At 48.4% G+C, this 23,699-nt stretch overlaps 1 protein-coding gene across 7 annotated transcripts in view; it reads left to right on the forward strand.

Moving 5' to 3' along the window:
- The window catches only part of CCM2 (CCM2 scaffold protein), a 56,006-nt gene that overhangs the window by 28,849 nt on the left and 3,458 nt on the right, over positions 1-23,699 (forward strand). For 6 of the 7 annotated variants that reach the window (XM_031454573.2, XM_031454576.2, XM_031454574.2 and 3 more), the window contains 4 exons: positions 16,415-16,498; positions 17,007-17,190; positions 20,659-20,795; positions 21,636-21,771. In XM_031454573.2, coding sequence (XP_031310433.2) covers positions 16,415-16,498; positions 17,007-17,190; positions 20,659-20,795; positions 21,636-21,771 — 541 coding nt within the window. Of the gene's footprint in view, positions 1-3,504; positions 3,535-16,414; positions 16,499-17,006; positions 17,191-20,658; positions 20,796-21,635; positions 21,772-23,699 lie in introns of those variants that run through there. The other variant, XM_064487754.1, reaches the window with a different exon arrangement.

The raw sequence follows: 23,699 nt of genomic DNA on the forward strand, positions 1-23,699 counted from the left end.
GGGTATATCAGTGGAGACCACATAGGGAGCCTGGACTTCTGCCCTCAGACAGCAGCAGTGAGACACACACCACCCCTCACGTTAGTGGGGGCCACTTGGGAAGCTGGAATGCCAGCCATGTCCAGCAGGAAACAGGATCCCCTTGCTCTGGTGACAGCAGAGGCCACTGGGGAGTCAGCCCTTCCTCCTGGTAACAAGGTGTGCTCTCTACAACCCCAACCCCACCCCCACCATGGGTCTAGAGCAGATTTTCTGACATTGTGTCATCAGAGTCTTGGAGGGAGAAGAGATGGAGGGGCTAAAAAACTGATCAAAAGAATTATTGCTGAAACTCATCTGATTTAGTAAAAGATAAACAGAGATTCAAGAAGCTGAGCGCACCAGAAACAGGATAAACCCAAAGCAGTCCACACCAAGACACATCATAGTGAAACTGCTGAAAAGTAAAGACAAAAATCTTAAAAGCAGTGAGAACACTTTACCTTTAGGGAAAACAGTTAGAATGACAGCAGATTTCTCATCAGCAACCGTGGGGCCAGAAGGAAGTGACTGACATTCCTTGAGTGCTGAGAGACTCTGAAGAATCAAAGGATGATGAGAGAACACCACAGGCGACTGCACACCCAAACAGCCAACAAATGGACCAGTTGAAGAGCACAGACTACCACAGTTCAGCAGTAAACACATCATTGGAATAGCCCTATAGAAATTTAATATCTAATTTGATAACTCCCATTAAAAAAAAGTCTCCAGGCCCAGATGGTTTCTGGAAAATTCTATCAAATGTTTAAAGAGTTAACACTAATTCTACACGATCTCTTCGAGAAAAACAGAAGGGAAGGGAATCCTTTTAAACTCATTTTGTGAGGGTAGTATTATCCCGATACCAAGACCAGACTGTACAAAACAGATAAATTACCAACATGACTGTAGATACTTCGGTATAAATCTAACAAAACATGTATGGGATTTGTATGCTCAAAACTACGCAGCACTGATGAAAGAATCAAAGATCTGAATAAATGGAGAGACATACCATGTTCATGGATTGGAAGATTCAACCTAGTTAACATGTCAGTTTCCCCCAAATTGACACAGAGGTTTGATATAATTCCCACCAAAATCCCAGCAAGGTATTTTGTAGATACAGACAAGAGTGTTCTAAAATGTATACAGAAAGGCCAAAGAGGTTAGAATAGCTGAAACAGTCTTGAAAAAATAAAATAAAATGAGAGGACTCAGTCTGCCTGATTTCAGGATGTACGTTAGAGCTACAGCAGTGAAGACACTGAGGTATCAGCAGAGGGACTGACACGGGAATCAGTGAAACAGACTACAGACTTAACGAACCGAGAGACAGACCCACACACATGCACCCAGCTGATGGTTGACAAAGGTGCAAAAGCAAGTCTGTGGAGGAAGGACCATGCTCTTAGCAGATGGCGCTCAGCCATTGGACACCCATAGAGAGAAAAATGAACTTCACTCTAAACCTTACGCCTTATACAAAAATTAACTCAAAATGGATCATGGACTTAAAGGTAAAATGTAAAACTGCAACGCTTTTAGAAAAAAAAAAGGGAGAGAATACCTTCAGGACTCTGAGGCAGAGTTCTCAGACTTGACACCAAAAAGGGGAACAGTTGGGAAACTGGACTTTGTAAAATTGAAAGACTTTTGCTCTGAAGAAGGCTCTGTTAGGGTGGAAAGACAAGCTACAGATGGGGAGAAGATATCTGCAAACCACCAATCTGCCAAAGGCCTTTTATCTAGATTATATAAAGAACTCTCAAAACCTCATAGTAGAAAAGCAGACAGTCCAATTAGAACATGGGCAAAAGTCAGGAAGAGACACTTCACCAAAGAAGATACTCAGGTGGCCGTGAGCACATGAAGATGTTCAGCCTCACTAGCCGTTAGGGAAATGTGAATTAAAACCACAGTGAGACATCACGACACACCTCCCAGAATGACAAAAGTTAGAAAGTTAGGAGAACACCAAATGCTGGTGAGGGATATGGAGGGATCCACTCATGCATGGCTGGTGGGAATGTAAAATGGTGTAGCCACTCTGGGCAATGGTTCAATGGTTTGGCAGTTTCTTAAAAATTAAGCATGCAACTACCATATGATATGACCTGGCAGCTGCACTCTGGGTATTTATCCCAGAGAAGTGAAGATTTCTGATGACACAGAAGCCTATATGTGAATATTCAAAGCAGATTTATTCATACTAGCCCCAAACTGGAAATAGCCCAGACGTCTTCAGTGGGTAAATGGTTAAACAAATGATGTGCATCCAGATACTGTGGAACCCTACTCAGCCAGCCGTAAAAAGGAATGAATTACTGATTCCTTCCACAACCTGCAGGGATCTCCAGAAAATTATGCTGAGTGAAAAAAAGCCAGTCCCCAAAAGTTGCATACTGTATGATTCCCTTTGTATAATATTCTTGAAGTGACAAAATTACTGAAATGGAGAATAATTAGGGCTTGCTAGGGAATAAGGAGACCAGGCGGCAGGAAATGGGTGTGCCTGTAAAAGAGACGGGAGGGACCTTGTGGGATCAGGATGTTCTGGAACTTGACCGTGTAGTCACTTCTGGTTGTGACGCTGCGCTGTTACGAGGTGTTACCCTTGTGACAGGGTGAGGGGTACAGTGACTCTGTGTGTGTTATTTCTTAACAACTGCGTGTGATTTACAATTGTCTTAAAATTTAAAGTTTTTAAAGGAAGTAGAAGAACAAAATTGTGATTTCGCTACCTCTTGGCATAGCAGTGAAATAGACTGTACGTAACAATGATATTAACACCAAGTAACGATTGCATAATAAATTATCTAAATTGTAAGAAAAAAGGAAGGGGAAGTGGGAGTGGTGATAAGAGTTAACTCTTTCTTTGCCATAATTGGAACTCAACAGATAATGTCTTAAATTGATGAATCAAGCAGCAGCAATGTAAAAGCATTATTCAGAAAGTTGGCCCTAGATCCAGAAGACCCCAGCGTGGCTGCTTCTGGGAAGTGATTGAAGTGATTTTTAGGATTGCCTGGGTTTGGGACCAGAGATTGTTGTTTTTGTTACGTTTTGGGGGACTACTCACCTTTTTAAACTGTGTACATGTGTAACTTTGATACAATAAAAACGGTGACAAGAACGAAATCCACTAGTGATGAGGTAACATTCACTCCCATATACTTGAGTGTGGTTCTTCATGGAAAGTATTTTGTGTTCAGAATGAACGTTAGTAACATGAAGGTGGGAGGTACTTAATAGTAGCTTCTTCTTTTCCAAATGCTTACTGTATATAGCAGCCCTGTTTAACATTTTAAAAACATTTTCTCATTTAATCCTCACCCAGCCTTTAAAAAGCAGAAGTATCCTTCCCATATGGTCCATCTCAAGCAGACACATGTCCCAGTGGGGCCCCGTGCAGTACAAACTCAGGACCTGTAAACAGACACTCCGGCTTTTAATTCTGGGGGTGGAATTAATCTCATCTGTGATACCAAACCCAAGATGCTTCTTGATGAGGTTGGTTATTATTTCTTATTTATTGTATTTTTAAAAAATTGAATGTGTAAGTTATGTTTATGATCCAGAATTCAAATGGTGAGATTCTTGGTGAAAAGAAACCACCAGTTCCCTGGAAGGAATTACTGGCCTCAGTTTCTTTATTCTTATTTTGTTTATTTTGTTTTGTTTGTTTGTTTTTTGGTTGTTTTTTTTTTGGCCTCGGTTTCTTATGTGGCTCTGCAGTCTGTCCATACACAATCACACAGGCGAACTGTGTATATGCTGTCTGCACTTTACATGTTGTTTACATGCAACAGTGTATCTCGACATATCACGGAAGATTGAGACACATAAAGCTGCTGTGTCCATTTTCATGGCTGTGTAGTATTCCACTATATGGCTGTACCATATTTTATTTAACCAGTGATCTATTCATACATGTCTAATTTGTTTCTGGTACACCTTTTACTAACCCTGTAGGATAAAAGCCGTATAGGATAAAAAAAGTAGACTCTGGATGTAAAGCTGGGTTACTTTTTATTTTGACAGACATTTTCAGGTTGTCCTTCATGCAGGATTTAAGCCAATGTATAGCATTAGCAGCCTGAGAACACCTTTTGGTCTGCACCCTAAGGAGCAACACAGTGTACATGCAGACTTTCTGATCTTTGCTGATCTGATGGTTGTAGTAGGTTTCATCACAGTTTGTACTTATGAGTGAGATTTTGCCTCTCTTCAAATGGTGGAGTCAGATCTCTTAAGTGTCTTTCTGTAGCCATTTTTATGTTGGGTAGTTGGTGGTTTTCTCATACATTTTTTGTAGCTCTCAGTGTGGTAGGTGAATTTGTCCTTGGCTAGAAGGTAGTTGTAAAGTTTTCGCTTTTTGTCACTTGTCTTTGTTCAAAGATGTCTTGGTTCTCTAGAAGCAGAAACTGGAGATCGTCTTTGACAGTTCAGGGCATGTTTTCAGGAGAAGGAGAGGGAAGGAAACAGGATGAGGATGAGGCAGATGTGGGAACTGTATCTGCTCCTTTATGGGCAGGAGTGTCGGGGCGAACATGGAAAGGACCCCTGAAGACCATCGTGTGGCGGCTTCCCCACCTCCTCATCATGACCAAGGCTGGTTGCCCCTGCAGAACAGTACCTCCCTTGTCTGCTTGCTTGTCTGCTGTCTCAGGAGCCCAAGGTGACTAGTTGGCAACTTTGGATGGAAGTTTAGATCCTTTTTGTGTCCCTGATAGAAGCATTTGTCGCCTAGAGCCAGGCTCTCAAACCCACAGAGCCAGAGGTTTCAGGGCTGGGAGCACACATTCCGCAAGTGGGTCTCTTGGGTTAATGATGATGGAAGCCACTCCAACCTCCACACCTTGGACCCCAGACCCACACAGTCTGTCCACTGAGGACAAAGCGTGGTATAGCAGCTGTTGCTTCAAGGCGTGCCCTGCATTTTGGTGAGATGTGCCTTCCTTTCCACGTGGCCTCTCCTGGACGGGGTGAGATCCCGTAGGACCATTGAAGCCTGTAGATGTGGCTGCTACTGTCCTTGAGTCAAGGTGATGTTATGTGCTGACCATGTCAGAGCTCAGATGCTCCGTGAGCCCTTGGGGAGTGGGCGGGGGCCTGGCTGAGCCTCTGCAGGCAGGAAGGGCAGACCCATACCTGGAGTGCGTGTCAGTCTTTGCTAGGAAAGAACGTTTCCCGTTGCAGGGCTGATACCTTATCTGGGCTGTAGAGTACGAACATTGATAGCTTCAAACTCTGTACCCAAGACTGCGCTGAACTTCTCTCACCAAGATTCCGTCTAGTTCTGCCTGTGGCAGCCCACGGACACACACCACTATCCAGGCCGTTCCACAGGACCCAGACTAGGGATGAGACGGAGACCGCTGTCCCCACATCATATAAGTCTGGAAGGGTGGCGTGCATCTCCGCTTTTCTCTGGAAATACTATTACCCTTGCCGTAGGACCGTGGCCAGGGGCAGGGGGCTGGGGTCAGTTTCAGGGGCTGCCACGTGGCCTTCTGTACCTGAGGAGCTCCTGTTCTGCAGGTCGCAGAGCCGGTGGAGGCTTCTGCGGGCTGCTGAGGACGTCTGTTTCTATTACACATTCAAGAAATGGGTCTGGACCCACTAGACACACTTCGAGGTGGACTCGGGCCTGGACTTCATTGATTGCTTGATCCCCGTGTGTCCCCACCCTTTAGAGGACCTTGTTGGCAGTCAGGGCCCCTGAGTTTCAACATTGTCTCAGACCCTCTACTCCAAACCTTACAAAGACCTTCATCCCCTAGCATCCTGTTAACTCGAGTAAGTGACCACGAGTCCCTTCGGAGGGACCTGGGGGCGTCGCTGCAGCGTGTGCCGGCCTCAGTGTTACAGAGTCATTCTCCTGGTCCTCGGCCTCTCCTTCAGTCGGTTTCTGGGTTTGGAAACCAGGTCAGGGATTGCCACTTTGCGTTGGAGCAGCACACACAGTGGTGGTGTCCTTGTTTGTGTACGTGAGGCAGGACCCTGGTTGGCTCCCAGCTCTCTTGCTCCTGGGAACCCCTCTGCTTTCGTTGCATCTCCGTAAGGCCCTGCATCCCAGGCCTTCTGGTCCTTGATAATCTCTGCCCCTTCATAATCTCTGCCCCTGACAGTGAGCGCACCTGCCCGTGCTCCTGGTGGCTAAGTGCCACTACCAAGCTGACTTCTGCTCTCCCGGGGTCCTGTTGTCCCCCTCGCTCCAGGAAGCCTAGTTCTAAAGCATCTTCCCCGATTCGTTCTGCCTCAGAGAACAGCCACCACAGACCTGCTTGGTGGTGCCAGCGCCCCTCCCAGCCCAGTCGGTCCAGCTCATCCTTGAGGCGGGGGAGTGTCTTCCCAGCCCTTCCAACGAACAAGGGCAGCTGGTGGGGTTCCGCGTCTTACACGGTAGATCCAGTCTGGCAGGCCCACCTCTCTGAGTCTTTTGAAACCTTTAGCCACAGTTGGCTCAGCAGTTCTGCCGTCTCCACTGAGTTTAGCACAGGCCTCACTTTTGCTGAGCTGCTAAGAGCTGCGCTGACAGCGTGTGAGAGCCGTGTCCGGGACCCTTCCCAGGTCAAGTGCTGTGCCGTGGGGAGGGCCCCGTAGACGTGCTCATCCAGCTCGCATTCCATGTCCCTCGACCCGGCACCTGCTGCTCCACTGGTGTTCAGTCCCCTTCCTTTAGAGGGACCAGCAGGCCCCAATCGTGCTACATTGAGATTTGACCCCAGGTACAGGTTTTATGGCCGAGAAGGGCGGAGGGGGCAGACCCCAAGGGGAGCAAGCCTTGTCGTGAAAGGTGCCCACCCCAGGGAGGCCTGCGTGTCGTTTTCAAGCAAGGGGTGCCAAGCAAGGGGGCTCCTCTAGCTTCCACCAAGTGGGGTCTGCAGGCCCAGAGTGTTAGAAGAATTTGAGGATTGAGGTTCTCCAGTGCATCGGCCCTGTTGTCCCCACCCCAAGTCTCAGGGTCCTGCTTTTCCATCAGGGCCCAGGCTCTGCCGTGGGAAACTTGTCCATCAAGGCCAAATAGGTGGACGTTACCCAGAGGCTGACTTGGGCTGTCTCTGGGGGAGATGACAGCTCAGTGGTAGAGTGCATGCTAGGCACGCTAGTCCTGGGTCCAATCCCCAGTACTCCCCTTAAACAAACAAGTAAATAAACCTAGTTACCTCCCCTTCCCCCACAAAAAAAGTGTCTCTTGTATCTCATCAGCAGTTATCTTTGGAACTGCTTTGTGGCTACGCAGAAGTGAAGGGGTGAGCCGACCAGCATGCCCCTGTGCTGGGCGCAGTCCCTGTGAGGGCGGCAGGAGCAGCAGAGGGCTTAGTGGGCGCCCAGGCTGGCTTTTGATACCAGGGCTGATCGAGCTGATGTGACGGCTAGTCAGATGTCCCCTTGGTGGCTCTTCTTCCATCATGTTCCTCCCTCTGCAGCTGCGCCCTTGACGTGCTGGGATTGGTCGGTCCGCACAGCATCCCGTGCCGTTTCCCCTCGCCCGTGGGCTAGGTCCTGACGCTGCTGTGGGAGGCCCTGCGCGTTGGTTGGGACTGGGCAGGGGACCACCCGGGGCGATGGGGAGAGGCTGTTGGAAGGACTGTCCAGGAGACACGCCTGTCCCATCTGGAGTTGTAACAAGGGTGAGAGCTGCGATTTTCCTGTATTGATTTGTTTCACTAATAAGTATTTTTCAGTGAAAAAAAGTCTCAGATGGGTAAGGACTCACCTCTGTGAACAAAGTAGAATCCTTTTTGGCCATGGGTGAGCCTGGATTTGAAGCATGGTGGCACTATGAGAAGGGCAGTGGTGACATCGTGCCCCCCTAGGCCATGTGGAGGAGAGTCAATCCCTGTACAGTTTTGCAGACATAATACCAGGGCACTTAAAAAAATTTTTTTTTATCGAGTTACAGTCAATTGACAATGCTGTATCAGTTTCTAGTGTACAGCACAATTTTTCAGTCATACGTGAATATACATATATTCATTTTCATATTCTTTTTCACTGTGAGCTACTACAAGATCTTGAATATATTTCCCTGTGCTATACAGTATACACTTGCTTATCTATTCTATATATACCTGTCAGTATCTACAAATCTCGAAGTCCCGGTCTGTCCCTTCCCACCCACCTCTCCCCTGGCAACCACAAGTTTGTATTCTATGTCTGTGAGTCTTTTTCTGTTTTATATTTAAGTTCGTTTGTCATCTTTTTTTTTTTTTTGATTCCACATATAAGTGATATCATATGGTATTTTTCTTTCTCTTTCTGGCTTACTTCACTTAGAATGACATTCTCCAGGGATGTCTATGTTGTTGCAAATGCTATTATGTTGTCATTTTGTATGATTGAGTAGTATTCCGTTGTATAAATATACCACAACTTCTTTTTTTTTAACATCTTTTTTTATTGAGTTATAGTCATTTTGCAATGTTGTGTCAAATTTCAGTGTAGAGCACAATTTTTCAGTTATACATGAACATACATACATTCATTGTCACATTCTCTTTCGCTGTGAGCCACCACACGATCCTGTATATATTTCCCTGTGCTACACAGTATGATCTTGTTTATCTATGCTACATTTTGAAATCCCAGTGTGTCCCTTCCCACCCCCCGTCCCCCTGGCAACCACAGGTTTGTATTCTATGTCTATGAGTCTGTTTCTGTTTTGTATTTATGTTTTTGTTTTTGTTTTTGTTTTTAGATTCCACATATGAGCGATCTCATACAGTATTTTTCTTTCTCTTTCTGGCTTACTTCACTAGAATGACATTCTCCAGGGACATCCGTGTTGCTGCAAATGACATTATGTTGTCAGTTTTTATGGCTGAATAGTATTCCATTGTATAAATATACCATATCTTCTTTATCCAGTCATTTGTCGATGGACATTTAGGCTGTTTCCATGTCTTGGCTGCTGTAAATAGTGCTGCTATGAACATTGGGGTGCAGGTGTCATCCTGAAGTAGGGTTCCTTCTGGATATATGCCCAGGAGCAGGATTCCTGGGTCATATGGTAAGTCTATTCCTAGTCTTTTGAGGAATCTCCATACTGTTTTCCACAGTGGCTGCACCAAACTGCATTCCCACCAGCAGTGTAGGAGGGTTCCCTTTTCTCCACAGCCTCTCCAGTATTTGTCATTTGTGGACTTTTGAATGATGGCAGGGCACTTTTATTTGAGCAAAGCACTGGGCGTATGATCTCACTTGTCAGTATTTTTTATTACCATTTGAATTTAAACAAAATTAATAACTTTATATGATACAAATCTACATGTGATAACTAATATACAGTATAATATTGTTTATGATTCAAAGTTTTTAGCCAATGTAATTATTGAGTAAAGCTAAGAAAAAAAATTTTTGTGGCAAAATATGCATAACATAAAATTAACCATGTGTAAGTGTACATTTCAGTGACATTAAGTACATTTACGTAGCTGTGCAACCGTCACCACCATCCATTTCCAGAACTTTTTCATCCTCCCAAACTGAAACCCTTCCCATTAAACCCATTAAGCAATAACTCTCTGTTCTCTCCTCCTTCAGCCCCTGGCAACGACCATTCCACTTTCCGTCTCTATAAATTTGACTGCTCTAGGGACCTCACCTAAGTGGAGTCATACAGGATGATGGAGTGTGGCTTACTGTACTTAGCATAACGTGCTCAAGTTTCACCCATGTTGTAGCGTGTGTCAGAATTTTCTCTTTTTTAAGGCCAAATGCTATTGCGTTTTATATATATGTGTTTTATATACATATGGTATGTATGTTTATATATGTGTTTATAAATACACACACACACACACACACACACACACAGAAACCACATTTTATTTATCCATCCATCCTTCAGTGGTCATTGGGTTGTTTCCACCTTTTGACCGTTGTGAATAACACTGCTGTGAACATGGGTGTACGAATGTGTGTTTGAGTCTCTGCTTTCAATTTTTCTCTTTAAAATTGTGTTAAAATAGACGTAACATAAAATTTACCATCATAAACATTTTAGGTGTGCAGTTCAGTGGTATTAGATACATTCACATTGCCATGCAGCTGTCACCACCATCCATCACTATAACTCTGGTCATCTTGTAAATCTGAAACTATACCTATTAAACCAAAACTCCCCAACTTCTCTGCACATCCCCCTGGCAAGGATCATTCTGCTTTCTGTCTCCATGAATTTGACTACTCTAGGAACCTCATGTAAGTGGAATCATATGCTACTAGTCTTTTTGTAACTGGCTTATTTCACTTAGCATAATGTTCTCAAGTTTCGCCCATGTTGTAATGTTTGCAAAATCTCCTTCCTTTTCAAGGCTGAACAATATTCTGTTGTATGGATAGACCTTATTTTGCTTATCAGTTCATCCGTTGATGGACACTTGGGTTGCATGGGCACATGTTGCAGTTATTGTGAATAAAATGCTGCTCTGAACATGAGTGTACAAATATCTCTTTGAGACCCTGCTTTCAATTCTTTTGGGATACATACCCAGAAGTGGAATTTTTGGATCATATGGTAGTTCTATTTTTAATTTTTTGAGGAGCCTCCGTACTGTTTTCCACAGCAGCTGCACGATTTTACACTCCCAGCAACAGTGCACAGGCGTTCCATTCTCCACATCCTTGTCAACACTCATTTTCTTTCTTTCTTTCTTTTTTTTTTTTTAACTAACCACCCTAATGGGTGTGAGATGATACTTCATTGTAGTTTTGATTATATTTCTCTAATAATTAGTGATCTTGAGCATCTTTTCACGTGCTCATTGGACATTTGTATATCTTCTTTGGAGAAATGTGTGTTCAGGTCCTTTGCCCATTTTGGAATCAGGGTTTTTTTTTGTTGTTGAGTTTTAGGAATTATCTGTATATTCTGGATATTAATCCCTCATCAGATATATGACTTGCAAATATTTTCTCTCATTTTGTGGGTTGCTGTTCTTCTATGTGGATAGTGTCTCTTAATGTAAAAAATTTGGAAATTTTGATGAACTCTGGTTTGTCTACGTTTTCTTTTATGTAAATGCCTATGCCTTTGGCGTCATATCCAAGAAATCATTGCCAAATCCAGTGTCGTGAAGCTTTTGTCCTATTTTCTTCTAAGAGTTTTATTGTCTGCTTTCAGTTCTTTTACATACGTGTCCAGAGTGGAATTGCTGGGTCATATACTAATTCTCTCTTTCATTTCTTTTCTTTTTTTTTTTCCCCTACCCTCTATATTGCCCCTTCTCCTTTCTTCCCCCACCAAACACTAGTTTATGCTCTATATCTGTCAGTCTGCTTCTTTTTTTTTGTTTTTCCTTTGTTGAGTTATTCAACAATTATTCAATATTCTGTTGCCCGTTTAGGTTTGGTGGTGGAGGGGAGGTAATTGGGTTTATTCATTTTCTTTTTTCTTATTTAAATGGAGGTACTGGGGATTGAACCCAGGACCTCAAGCATGCTAAGCACACACTCTACCACTGAGCTCCACCCTTCCCCCCAGTTCTGTCTTCTATTTCTTAACACATTGACTGCCCAATGTAGGTCGGGTGCCCCTGAGGAGACACAACTGTCGCCCAGATTTGGGTGACCTGGCGATCAACATGGTAAGGAATGACCATACTGTTTTCCATAGTGACTGCACCATTTTGCATTCTCACTGACAGCGCACAAGGGTTCCAGTTTCTCCATGTTGTCACCAATACGTTATTTTCAGTTTCGACAGCAGCCGCCTGTACGGGTGTGAAGTAGTACCTCATTGTGGCTTTGATTTGCATCTCCCTGACTTCTAGTGATATTGAGGGTCTTTTCATGTGCTTGTTGGCCATCTGTGTATCTTCTTTGGACAAAGAAAAATCTATTTAGGTCCTTTGCCTATTTTAAAATAAGATTGTTTGGCTTTTTTGGTTACGGAGCTATGGAAGTAAATTCTTTATATATGCTGGATATTAACTCCTTGTCACGTACATGATTGCAAATATTTTCTCCCACTGAGTGGGTGGGTTGAGTTTGCACTCTGTTGATTGTCTCCTTGGATGTACAAAGTTTTTAATTTTGAGAAAGTCCAGTTTATCCATTTTTTCTTTTATTGCCTGTGCTTTTGGTATCATACCCCATAAATCATTGCCAAATCCAATGTCAAGAAGCTCTTCCTCTATGTTTTCTTCAAAGAGTCTTACAGTTTTTAGGTCTTAAATTTAGGTGTTTCATCCATTTGAGTTAATTTTTTATATGGTGTTAGGTAAGAGTCCAACTTCATTCTTTTCTGTGTGGAATCTTGTTTTCCCAGCACAATTTGTTGAAAAGACTGTCCTTTCCTTGTTGAATGATCGTGGCACCCTTGTCAAAAATCAACTGACACTATATGTGAGGGTTTATTTCTGAGCTCTCTATTCTATTTCTTTGCTCTGTAGGTCGTCTTTATGCCAGAACCACCCTGTTTGGCTCTTGTAGCTTTGTAGTACGTTCTGAAACCAGGAAGTATGAGAATAGGTTAAATTTAATACTGATAAATATAAGCAAGGCTCTGCATTTGGTTTACACAATCACATAGGAAGAGGATGGAAAGCCCTCCACTAGCAGCAGATCTGTGGAAACATTCTGGAACGTTCATTTGTGACAGGCTGAGTGTGAGCCAGTAATTAGATGTGCTGCTTATTTATTCTTTTTTTTTTTTTGGAGGTTAAGTTTTGCTTTTATTTGCCAGTGTAACTTAACTACAGTGGCTTGCAAACTTTTTTGACCTAAAAAATACATTTTACACCACAGTCCAACACACACACACACACGTATATAACTGAAACCAAAGTTTTGCCAAAAATGTCTACCCTGACTTTCTTTGCTTTTAGGGCTTTTTTTTGAAGCAATTTTATGTTTACAACAAAATTGACAGGAAGGTATACAAATTTCCCATATACTCCCTCTCCATACATTGCCTATTTATTCTTAAACTACTCTAACTGTCAGAGGCGGGATTCCCAGCCCAATGGGGAGTGGGGAAACTTAATATACACTTTAGTTTTATTCTCTTTCCCTCACCCGCACCTTAGAGAGGATGAAGTCTAAAACTTTTTGTAATGAGTGTGCATTTCCCAGGGAACCACCCAGCAACACTGCACAGCTTTTGAAAGCAGCTTTTCTGAAGTTTAGGATGCTCATCCGACTGTGCCTAGACTTAGCTTGTCTCTGCCACTGGGCCCTGCGTGAGCTTCTGCCAGTTCCTGTCCTCTCTGTGCCAGTCTCCTCCACATGGGCAGGTGGTTGGCACCGCAGCAGGGGGTCTGACTTATCCTCTGTGTTCACCTTCTTGCATTTGGTGATCCTCAGAGTGACCTGCTGACTTTGTTCTCCAGTCAGAGAGGGCATCTGTGAGCAAAGACAGTTTGATTTCTTCCTTCCCAACCTGTACCTTTTAGTTCCTTTTCTTGTAATTGTATTAGCTAGGACTTCAGTACACTATTGAGAAGCAATAGTGAGAGGGGACATCCTTACCTTGTTCCTGATCTGAGGCACTCTTAGAACTTCTTATCATTAAGTATGATGTTAGCGGTAGGTTTTTTGTACATGCTCTTTATCAAGTTGGAGAAATTCCCCTCCATTTCTAGTTTGCTGAGAGTTTTTGTCATGAATGGGTGTTGGATGTTGTCAGATGCTTTATCTGCACCTGTTGGTATGATCATGTGATTTTTCTTTTCTAGCTTATTAATGTGATGGATCACAGAAAATGACTTTTGAATATAGAGTCAGCTTTGCATACCTGGGGTAAATCCCACTTGCTTTTGGTGTATGATTCTTTTTATGCATTATTGGATTTGATTTGCTAATATTTTGTTGAGGACTTTTGTATCTATGTTTATGTGTTTTTTTTAAATTACCTTTATTGTGATATGATTCCTGTACAGTAAACTGCACGTATTTCAGATATACAGGTCTTCCCTTTCTTGAGGTTGCTTTGGTTTTGATACTAAGGTAATGCTGCCTTTTAGAGTTGGTTAGGAAGTGTTTTCTCTCTCTGGAAGAGATTATAGAGAATTAGTACAATTTCTTCCTTAAATGTTCGGTAGAATTCACGAGTGAACCTGTCCGGGCCTGACGCTTTCTGTTTTAGAAGGTTATTCCTGATTCAGTTTCTTTCATAGCTCATATGCCTGTTCACATTGTCAGTTTCTCTTTATGTGAATTTCAGTAGATTGTGTCTTTCAAGGAATTCCACTGGGGTTTGAGAACATACTTAGTATGGTTTCTGTTCTTTTAAACTTGTTAAGATGTGTTTTGTGGCCTTGAATGTGCTCTGTCTTGGTGAATGTTCATGTGAGCTTGAGAAGAGTGTGTGTTCCGTTGTAGGATGGAGTCATCTGTAGATGTCAACTACAGCCAGATGATTGAGGGTGTTCACCTTTTCCTTAATCATTTTCTGCCTGCTGAGTATGCCATTTCTCAGAGAGGGGTGCTGAAGTCTCCAGCTGTAATAGTGGATGCATCTCTTTCTCCCTGTGGTTCTATCAGTTTTTGCCTCGTGTTTTCAAAGCCCATTTGTTAGGTGCATACATGTTAAGGATTGCTATGTTGTAGAGAAATGACCCTGTTTTTGTTATGTAATACCCCTCTTTAAAGTGGGTTTCTTATACACAACATATGATTGAGTCTTAAATTTTTTTATCGAGTCTGACAGTTTTTATTTCTTAATTTTATTTCTTGGTATATTCATACTATTTGTATTTAAAGTGATTATTGGTAAAGTCAGATTAATATTTGTCAGTATCACCATTTTTGTAGTTGTTTTCTGTTTATTACTCTTGTTCTTTCTTTCTTCGTTTCTTTTGTCTTCTACTTGTTCACTTTTTCTGTTGGAGCTCTTAGCATGTTAATCATGGTTGTGTTAACTTCCTGGTCTGATAATTCCAGCATCTCTGCCATACGGGTCTGATGCTTGCCCTGTCTTTGCAAGCAATGTTTTTTTGCCTCTTAGCATGCCTTGTCATTTTTAGTTCAAAGCTAGGCATGGTGATTGAGGTAAAAGGAGCTGAGGTAAAGAGGCCTTTCATGTGAGGCTATGTATTTATCTGGTCAGGGGTTAGGCTATGCTTCCTATTGGCTGTGCCATTGAGTAGGGTCTGATACACACCATCTCCTGTCGTACAGGAGCCCATAGGTGGGGTGGGGGTGCCGGGAGAAAGTGCTCTCTAGTCCTATGATTGGTAGGTCTCTGTTCTCCAGGGGCTCGTGTCCCTGGGCTGTGACAAGTCACAGGCACTTCTCACTTCTGGTTTTCCTTTCTTAGGAGAGACAGAGCTGCTGGGGGGGGGGGCTGGAGTTGGGTTTTTACCTTCCCCTACGTGGGTCAGGTCCTGATAAAATACTTTCCCTTGAAGGAAGGCCCTTGTTAAGGATAACAGAGTTCTGGTCATAGTTTAAAGTGATATCTTGCCAGAAACAAGAGGGGATTTTTCTCTAGTTTCCCTGAGAACCCTGTGGGACTCCTGAACTGGAACCCACATAAGCATGGGGCCCATGTGCCTGGCCCCCAGAGTTTTGTCTCAAGCTCATCTGCACGCATGTCCAGCCCTTGGTCACTTCCCCTCCCGGTGCACCTGCCACGCTGGCCCCTGTGGCTTCTCCTGGGGCCTGGGTTCTCTGTCCCCCGTTGCTCTCTCCAGTTTATGGGGCGGTAGTTTGCCCTGTGACCTCGTTCTGTGATGGATCTGAGAAGACTTGGTGATTTTCAGTTTGGTAGCCTTTATCTCGTGAGAACGGGAGTGGAGACAGGAAGCCTGTCACGCTTTTTAACAGCCGCCTGCAACATTCGCGTTAGTGAGAGATTGAGAAATGTCGAGTGGAAGAGATCTGTTCTTGGAAGGTAATCAGTAAACCATTAAAACACATTCAGACCCTGTGTTCATTGGCAGAGCTGTGGCGTGAGCACTGCCGGCTGGCGCTGGGGCTGCACCGCGTCGGAGGTTAGCCAAGTGCCCGGCGGCCTCGTGTCACTTCATTTCTCTGCGCTCGTCTCGCAGCCGCCTGGCCCTCGGATGTGGTGCGTCTGTTTTTAGCAGGATGGTACAGGGCCATTGTTTTCCGTTTCCAGTGCTGACCCAGAAACACAGGCCACTCTTGCCTGTCCTTCTAGTGTCTGGATTCCACCAAGCTAGGTTTGAGGGGTCCTTGGCAGGGCTTGTGACGACGGTGCAGTGGGAAGTGTGGGAGTGTTCCCTTCAGCCCGGAGAGATCTCTCTAAGAGTCTGGAGCACGCCTCCTCGGGGAGGGCCTCCGCTTCGAGCCAGAGCTGCAGGCCAGCAGGCCTGGTGGCCGGGACCTGCGGGCTCGTGCTGCGCCCCCTGCAGGCCCATGATGCTGCTGGCCGGTCTTCCCTTTCTCATGGCACTCTCTCTCCACTTTCTTTCAGTACTTAGGTCAGTTAACGTCCATACCAGGATACCTGAATCCCTCCAGTAGGACCGAAATCCTGCATTTCATAGACAATGCAAAGGTAACCCTATTCTCCCGACTCCAGCCTCCCACCCTTCGCCTGCTCCGCCTCCCAGCCCTGACCTCTGACCCTCCGCCTGCTCCGCCTCCTCACGTGACCTGTGACCCTGTACCCTGACACCAGTTCCTGGTCCTCTGACCCTGGGCCTTCCTTCGTGGCCGTGAGGGATGACCCAGTCTCATCACGTTAAGGGTGCACTTGGCACTTGGCCATAAAGACTGTTCCTCAATCTGAGCATTAAGTTTATTCTCCAGATTGGCTCCTCATGGTTTGGGGCTGTTTTCAAAATTCAGTTTTTGAGATATCCAAATCACATGCCCGAGGTCTGAATCTAAAGGCAGTTCCAGACGGAAGCCCCCGACCTGGTTTGAACACAGCAGCGCCCCCGGAGCGAGCATGGCTGCACCGAGGGGAGCAGCACTCACCCGTCAGCGCTGGCTGTGTGCGGGGTTCCCGGGGGCGCTCGCGGCTGGGGCCCTGCGTTTCTGATGCCCTGTGTTCCTTCCAGAGAGCCCACCAGCTCCCCGGACACTTGACCCAGGAGCATGACGCTGTGATCAGCCTGTCTGCCTACAACGTCAAGCTGGCCTGGAGGGACGGGGAGGACACCATCCTCAGGGTCCCCATCCACGACATCGCCGCCGTGTCCTACGTGCGGGATGACGCCTCACACCTGGTGATCCTGAAGACAGGTAGGGCCCCGGGAGGCAGGGTCAGAAGGGTCCTTGGCAGAAGCAGCCCGACGCCTGTGTCCTGAGGAGTGAGTCTGTGGATTTCATGGAGCTCTGGAGACACTTTCCACAGCAGTGGGGCAGCTGCTGCTGCCCACTGTGTCCAGGAACCAGCCCTCCTGTCCCTGAGGTCAGCCCGGCCAGTAAAGGACAGTGACCCAGGAGGCCATGAGGAACAGGTGCTGAGCTCAGTCACTGTCACTCTGAGCCTTGTGGGCCTGCGATCTGCTCGGCACAGCCCACCGGGGGGCTGGAGAGGCCTGTGGCACCCAGGCGTGGCAGACCCCTGGGAGCAGGCGGCACCAGGGGCTGTGGGTGGGGCCTCAGTTCAGCCAGCGAACATTTGGGCCCTGCCTTTGGCCACGCAGCCTTCCTGTGGCTGGGGTGCAAAGATGAGACCAGACCATCAAGGAAGGGAGCTCCCGGTGTGCAAGACATTCTGAGCGTGTCCTCGTAGGAGAATCAGAAAGAACCTTAAACCCACTGTCAGCTCCCTTCGCCCAGCCCACCCCTCACCTGGTGACGAGGCGCAGTGCCGCCTGACCGGGCACCCCCGGACGAGCTGCCTGGCAGGTGCCCTGGCATCAGTCACTGAGAAACAAGGAGAGAAATTGGGGTTTCACTCAGGCTGTGCCCTTCCTGTGTGGGTTCCGAGGTTGTCGCTGCAGCACTGACACTGTCCTGGGCTCCGATGGTGGCTGGGTTGAGCTGACCAGCCGTTCATCTCCAGAAGGCCAGTGGTGGCGTGTGAGGGTGGCCAGGTGGATCTGCCTGGGCCACACACTGTACTTCAGACGGTGCAGAGGGAAAGTTGTATTTCTGCTTAAGGTCGGTAGTTCATGGGGGAATCCGAGGGCTTTTGAAGAGCCAGGGCCCTGGTGAGCTCTCTCGTGACTGACTCCTTGAGCTCCAGCAAAGTCGGATTCAAGGGCCCATGAATCTGATGGGGACACCGCGGGTTCCCTCACACGGTGACTGGAGTGGTTTGTGAAGGTTGCTGCCGGAGTTACTGCAGCCCCTCTGCTTCATGTACCCCCAAACACATACAAACCCAGAGTTACACAACACAGTCATGCTCACGCGTGCACACACACGCTCGGGTACCACACACTCACATCCCCCTCCCCCCCAGCTCTGCACTTCTGAGCGAGGTCCCCTCTGTGCTCTGCTTGTTCCTCATTTCCCTTCATTGTTCAGTGAGCAGCGACTGTTTAATGACAGACATGATTTTAGCTTGAACACAAATCTGCCAGCATTTAACCATTTTAACCTACAAAGATGACCGTTTAATGCGGCTCAAACTAGTAGAAAGCATGTGACAAGAATGATCTCACTTAATTTCCACTGTAAACCTATAAGGAGGATTCTGTTTACCTCCAACTTTGCGGATGGGGTCATTGGGAGCAGGTAGGCTGAGTGGCCAGGTCACCCAGTTGGTGGCTGGTGGGCTGGCTAGTTGAGGAACTGGCTGTGTAACTGCTTCCTCCGCTGCTGCCCAGGCCTTGGTAATGGCCATTCTCCTGCCCTCAGACGGTTCCCTCAGGAGGCCTGAGTTCTGGGGCCTCTCTGGGACAAAGCAGGGAGGGGAGCACTTCTGGTGGGGAGCCTGCAGGCGTGTGGGCCGGCAGGAGTGGGGCTGGCCCTTCAGTTTCTTTGTGTTCCAGGACATTTCCCAGCGTTAATCATAGGACACATTGCTAGGAACATGGGCAACTGATTTAAGAGAGAACGTGCATTCCATAGAAGAAACTTTCCAAAAAGAATTCAAAACCAAGACCCAGGGCTTTGAGAGCTTCCGAGTTAGAGGAAGAGGGTAAATCCCAGGCCCAGAGCATCTTCCTCTTCTAGCAGATTGCCCTGAAGGGAAGTCTCCAATCTCTCCGAGGCTCCTGCGCACATCAAGCATGCTGTGTGTGGGATACGGAACGCAGCCATCCTCAACGCAGGCGCTGACAGTGGTAGCTAACACTTATGTAGTACCAGCTGCATGCAGGCACATCTGTATGCCTCTCCTGGCCCGGGGTTCGCTGACGTTTGAGACAACGTGGGGAGGGAGTGGAGGTTGGGGTCAGGTCTGGCTGCAGGAGGTTCCATGAGGCAGGCATGGCTTCGAGGGCGGGTGACCAGGTGTCCATTCGTGCCAGGATGCAGAGGGACATCTCATTGATGGATGTTTCTGTGGACCTAGGAGAGTGGACAGTGGACCTGAACTGAGACTTGTGGGAACAGTCCGTGACTCTGGCTGGATGCTGCTGGGGGATTGGAAGTGGGCTATTTAGAAACAGTGCACACTCGCTGTGCTTGGCACTGGAGCCACACGTCTGCTTCCTTGAGAACAGCCATGCGTGCGAGCTGCAAAGCTACCTGAAATGTTCTAGTAGTCGTGTTAAAAAAAAAAAGGAAAAGGGAACAAGTGAAATCAGTGTTGCTAGTACATTTCACTTAGTTCTCTGTATCAGACGTCATATCAGCAGAGTCACTGTACAGTGACTGAGACGTCACACGTGCGTCTTAGCACTAACTCCGAGACCCCGTGTGTAGTTTACACTTCAGGCACGGCTCAGTGCCTGGGGCCCGTGACTGTGTGGGACAGTGCAGTCCCAGGTCTAACCGTGGGATTTGCGGAGCTCAGCCTCCACACAGGGTGCCAGGCTGCCGGCTGCTGCCAGCCTTGCCCTGGCAGGGCCATCAGCCCCGGGTCTGGCCGTTACTGGCCGGGCTCCTGTCTCTCGGCCCTGACTGAGCTTGGGTGTTCCTACTCCTGGGGTGGACTGGCTCCAGGGGAACTCGAGCCTTCACTTCCAGTTCCTGCTCCCAGGTCTGTCTGAGCTGATGTGTCTGGAGCAGTATTCCTGCAGACGCTCCCCAGGCACCCTAGGTACCCCCCCCCCCACCTCGTTCCTGCCTCAGGTGTGTCGGAACCCACCCTTGCATCCCATGAGACCTCGCGTCTGAGGAGGCAGGCAGCGTGTCGTGTGTTAGCAACACAGGCGGGGGCTGTCACGGCGAGATCCTGGCCCAGACTCTGCCTCTCACACACCCTTGGGCCTGGCCCTTTGCCCCCTATGCCTCGATTTCCCCGTCTTCTGTCAGGATTGTATATTAACCCCGGGACTGGGACCCTCTGAGTACCGTCCTTTGTATAGATCAAAAACAGCTGAATGCCAGTGATTTCACATCTCGGCCTAAGCTGCTCGCACTCTCTTTGGCAGAAATGCTAGAAGGTCATGTGAGGTGATGGTTTTGAGGGGGCAGTGTCGGGAGCGTGATGGTGACAGCTCGCTTACCTGTTCCTTCGCTTGTTTAGAGAAGGTGGGGGAGGCGGTGTCCCTGGCTCAGGCCTTTCCCCACCTGTCGGGTAGGGGCTGCCCACAGCCTGCTCTTGAGCTCCCACACCTGCCCTAACCTGCCGTGGTGTTGACTTCTCAGCCCAGGACCCCGGCATCTCCCCCAGCCAGAGTGTGTGTGCAGAAAGTTCCAGAGGCCTGACCACGGGCTCCCTGTCGGAGAGCGGAGTAGGGCCTGTGGAGGCGTGCTGCCTGGTGATCCTGGCCGCAGAGAGCAAGGTGAGTGGGGTTGGGAACTGGGGCCCAGGCCCCGCCCACACCTGGCCAGGGCCCTGCCCAGAGCCCACCCAGCCCGACCTTACCCTGACCTAGCCCCGCCCACAGCCTGACCAGGCCCCACCCCAAGTCCCGCTGAGTCCCAGAGTCTGATGCCTCCCTGCTGGTTCTTTCTTCTCTTGGTGGGCTCCCCCTCCGTCCCCCACGCTGATGGGGGCAGTCGTCTGCACCCCAAGCTGTGCCCTGCGGGAAGATTCTTGGGAGTGGTAAGTTAGGGTTGAGGGCCCCCCATTAGCTACCCAAGAGCCGCCAGCCTTTGGGGGCCCCTTGATCCCCTTCTGTTTAGTTTCTGCATCTGTAAGAGCAGAGTAGGGACACCCCACCTTAGGTAGCTTCTGATCAGCATCCCCCCCCCAGCTCTGCCCACCTTTCAGCTGGGTAGTTCTTCCTCATGGAGCAGCCTGCCCGGCCTGTCCCCACTGGAAGCCCCTCTAGGTATTGCCCCGTGTCCCGGGGGCATAGCTGCCCCAGATGGGACCCTGATTGACTAGCATACGTGTGAAGCCATTTTGCAGTGTTAGGAATGCTGTCCTTGTGACCTGGCACAGACGCTCTTCCCTCCCTGCCCTTCCCCAGGCTGGGGCGGGAGAGGTAGGAGGGCGTTGGCCGGCCAGGACTGTGGGGAGGGGTCTGGAGAGCCTCTGGGGTGTGGGCTGCTTTCCTTGCGGCCCCTTGGGCCAGTAGGGGGCAGAGGGCACCGAGTCTGGGTGTTTGTTCGGCATCTGAGGTGGCAGATGCCTGCGAAGCTGCCCAGGAAGGCTCAGCCTGGTCCTCTGTTGGCAGGTTGCTGCGGAAGAGCTGTGCTCCCTGCTCGGCCAAGTCTTCCAGATTGTGTACACGGAGTCCACCATCGACTTCCTGGACAGAGCCATATTTGACGGGGCCTCGACACCCACCCACCACCTGTCCCTTCACAGTGGTACGTGAGCAAGGGGGCGGGCGGCCCCGCCTCCCCTTCCCCACCAGGGCTTTGCTGCGAATTGGGAGCCTGCGTCCTCCCAGAACCCCACCCTGGGTAACTCTGTTGTGTGGTGACACTGTTGTCACCGTCCTGGGAGGTTTGAGCCAACGGCCTTTGTTCCCAGACTTCATTGTTCATGTTAATCCGTGGGTTTAGTCAAGGCAGACACCCCTCCCCTCCCCTTTCAAGCCCCTGGTGGCTTCCTGCATAACTCTGGGGGCCGGGAGCACTTTTTCTGGCACCACATGTAGCTAAAGTCACTTCGCCTAACTCAGACGAAGGCTGCCCGGGGACAGGGGGCGGCAGGAAGGATAAGAAGGAGCCCCGGAGGCTGTGCTCCTGCCGGGGGCCCTGGGAGCATTCTCAGGAATCCGTTAGTGCACACATGACACTTCGTTTCTGCATAGCCTGCTCTAGCTGAATCTTCTAAACACCGAAGGCACCTGTCTTTCAGAGATGTACTTGATCGAGGATTTGTGGCTTCTGTAAGTCAGAGGGGCAGGAAGAAAGATGCTGGAGACAGCACAGCTGTAGCCTCCGGTGCAGAAAGAAAGCCTCTGGTCTTTCTGTGGAGATAGCCCCAGCCCTGCACCCTTCCCCAGCGGTTCGCACATCTCGGCAAACAGCACAGAACCCTTTGCATGTTTGTGAAGCTTGGGGGGCTCTTTGAGGAAGGCCTTATCTCAGGGCTGGTTCTCCCACCTCCTCCTCCTCCTTGTCTTGCTGCTCATGCTGGAGCCGCTCACGGCCCCACAGAGACAGCCCAGCAGAGCCGGCAGTCTGTCCTCACGTGCAGGTGGGGACATTGCGGCTTCCCCAGTGGGCAGCAGGTGGTTTACTGAGCTGTTTTCAAACATTCAGCTTTGCTGTGATTGCTTTGGCCCCTGTGCATTAAAATTTCCAGTATTTTTTTTTAATAAACTTTTTTACTAAAAAATACATAAAACGTAAGTATACAGTTGAATGAGTTTGCACGAAGTAAACACAGGGTGTTCATGATCAGGGCCTCCCTGAGCGGGCTTCCTCCCTGCCAGCCTCCTCTCTGCGCGGGTGTCCTTTGTGCCCCGTCCCTGTGGCTAGGTCTCCCTGTGGGATCCACGCAGGTGCACATGCACACATTCCACTCATGCACCTGCCTCATACATCGCACATGTGCGCACGTCACACGCACCACACTTGTGTGCATGGCTCATATATCACACGTGCACGTCACATGCATCGCACACACACACACTCATGCAGCATACCTGAGCACTCACTACACGTCACACACGTGCTCACATACACACACGTCCCGCTCGTGAGCGTACATGTTAGACGCTCGCACATTCACATCGCACCCCTTACGCGCGCACACTCAGACATGCATCCTCTGTTGGTGTCTGCCTTGGGGCCTGCCGGCTCAGTCCTCTCCTGCTGCTGTGCGAGGTCACCATGACTGAGCAGCTTAAGCCACACAGATTTAGTCTCTAACAGTTCTGTTGATTGGAGTCCAGTGCGGGTCTCACTGGCTAAAATCAGGGTGCAGGCTGGCAGCCTTCCTCTGAGGCTCCAGGAAAAGCCATTTCCTGCTTTCCAGCTTCTGGCGGCCTCCCTCCCTCCGTTGTCACAGCCCGGGTGGCATCCCTGACCTGTTGTCACGGTTCCCTCTGCCCCCTCCACACTGAAGGGCCCGGGATTCACATCGAGCCCGCTCAGATGGTCCGGGGCTGCCTCCCCCGTTGTCGGGTCGGCTGCGCAGCAGCCGCCGCCCCTGTCGCCATGTCACTTAGCACGTGCGCAGGTTCTGGGGTTTGACATGGGCATCTTGGGACCGTTCCTCTGCCCACCACACACTCCTTCCCGCCACCAGGAATGGCCTTTTCTCTCCCCGTCCTCTCCTACAG

This window comes from Camelus dromedarius, chromosome 7, assembly GCF_036321535.1.
Source record: "Camelus dromedarius isolate mCamDro1 chromosome 7, mCamDro1.pat, whole genome shotgun sequence".
NCBI lineage: Eukaryota > Metazoa > Chordata > Mammalia > Artiodactyla > Camelidae > Camelus > Camelus dromedarius.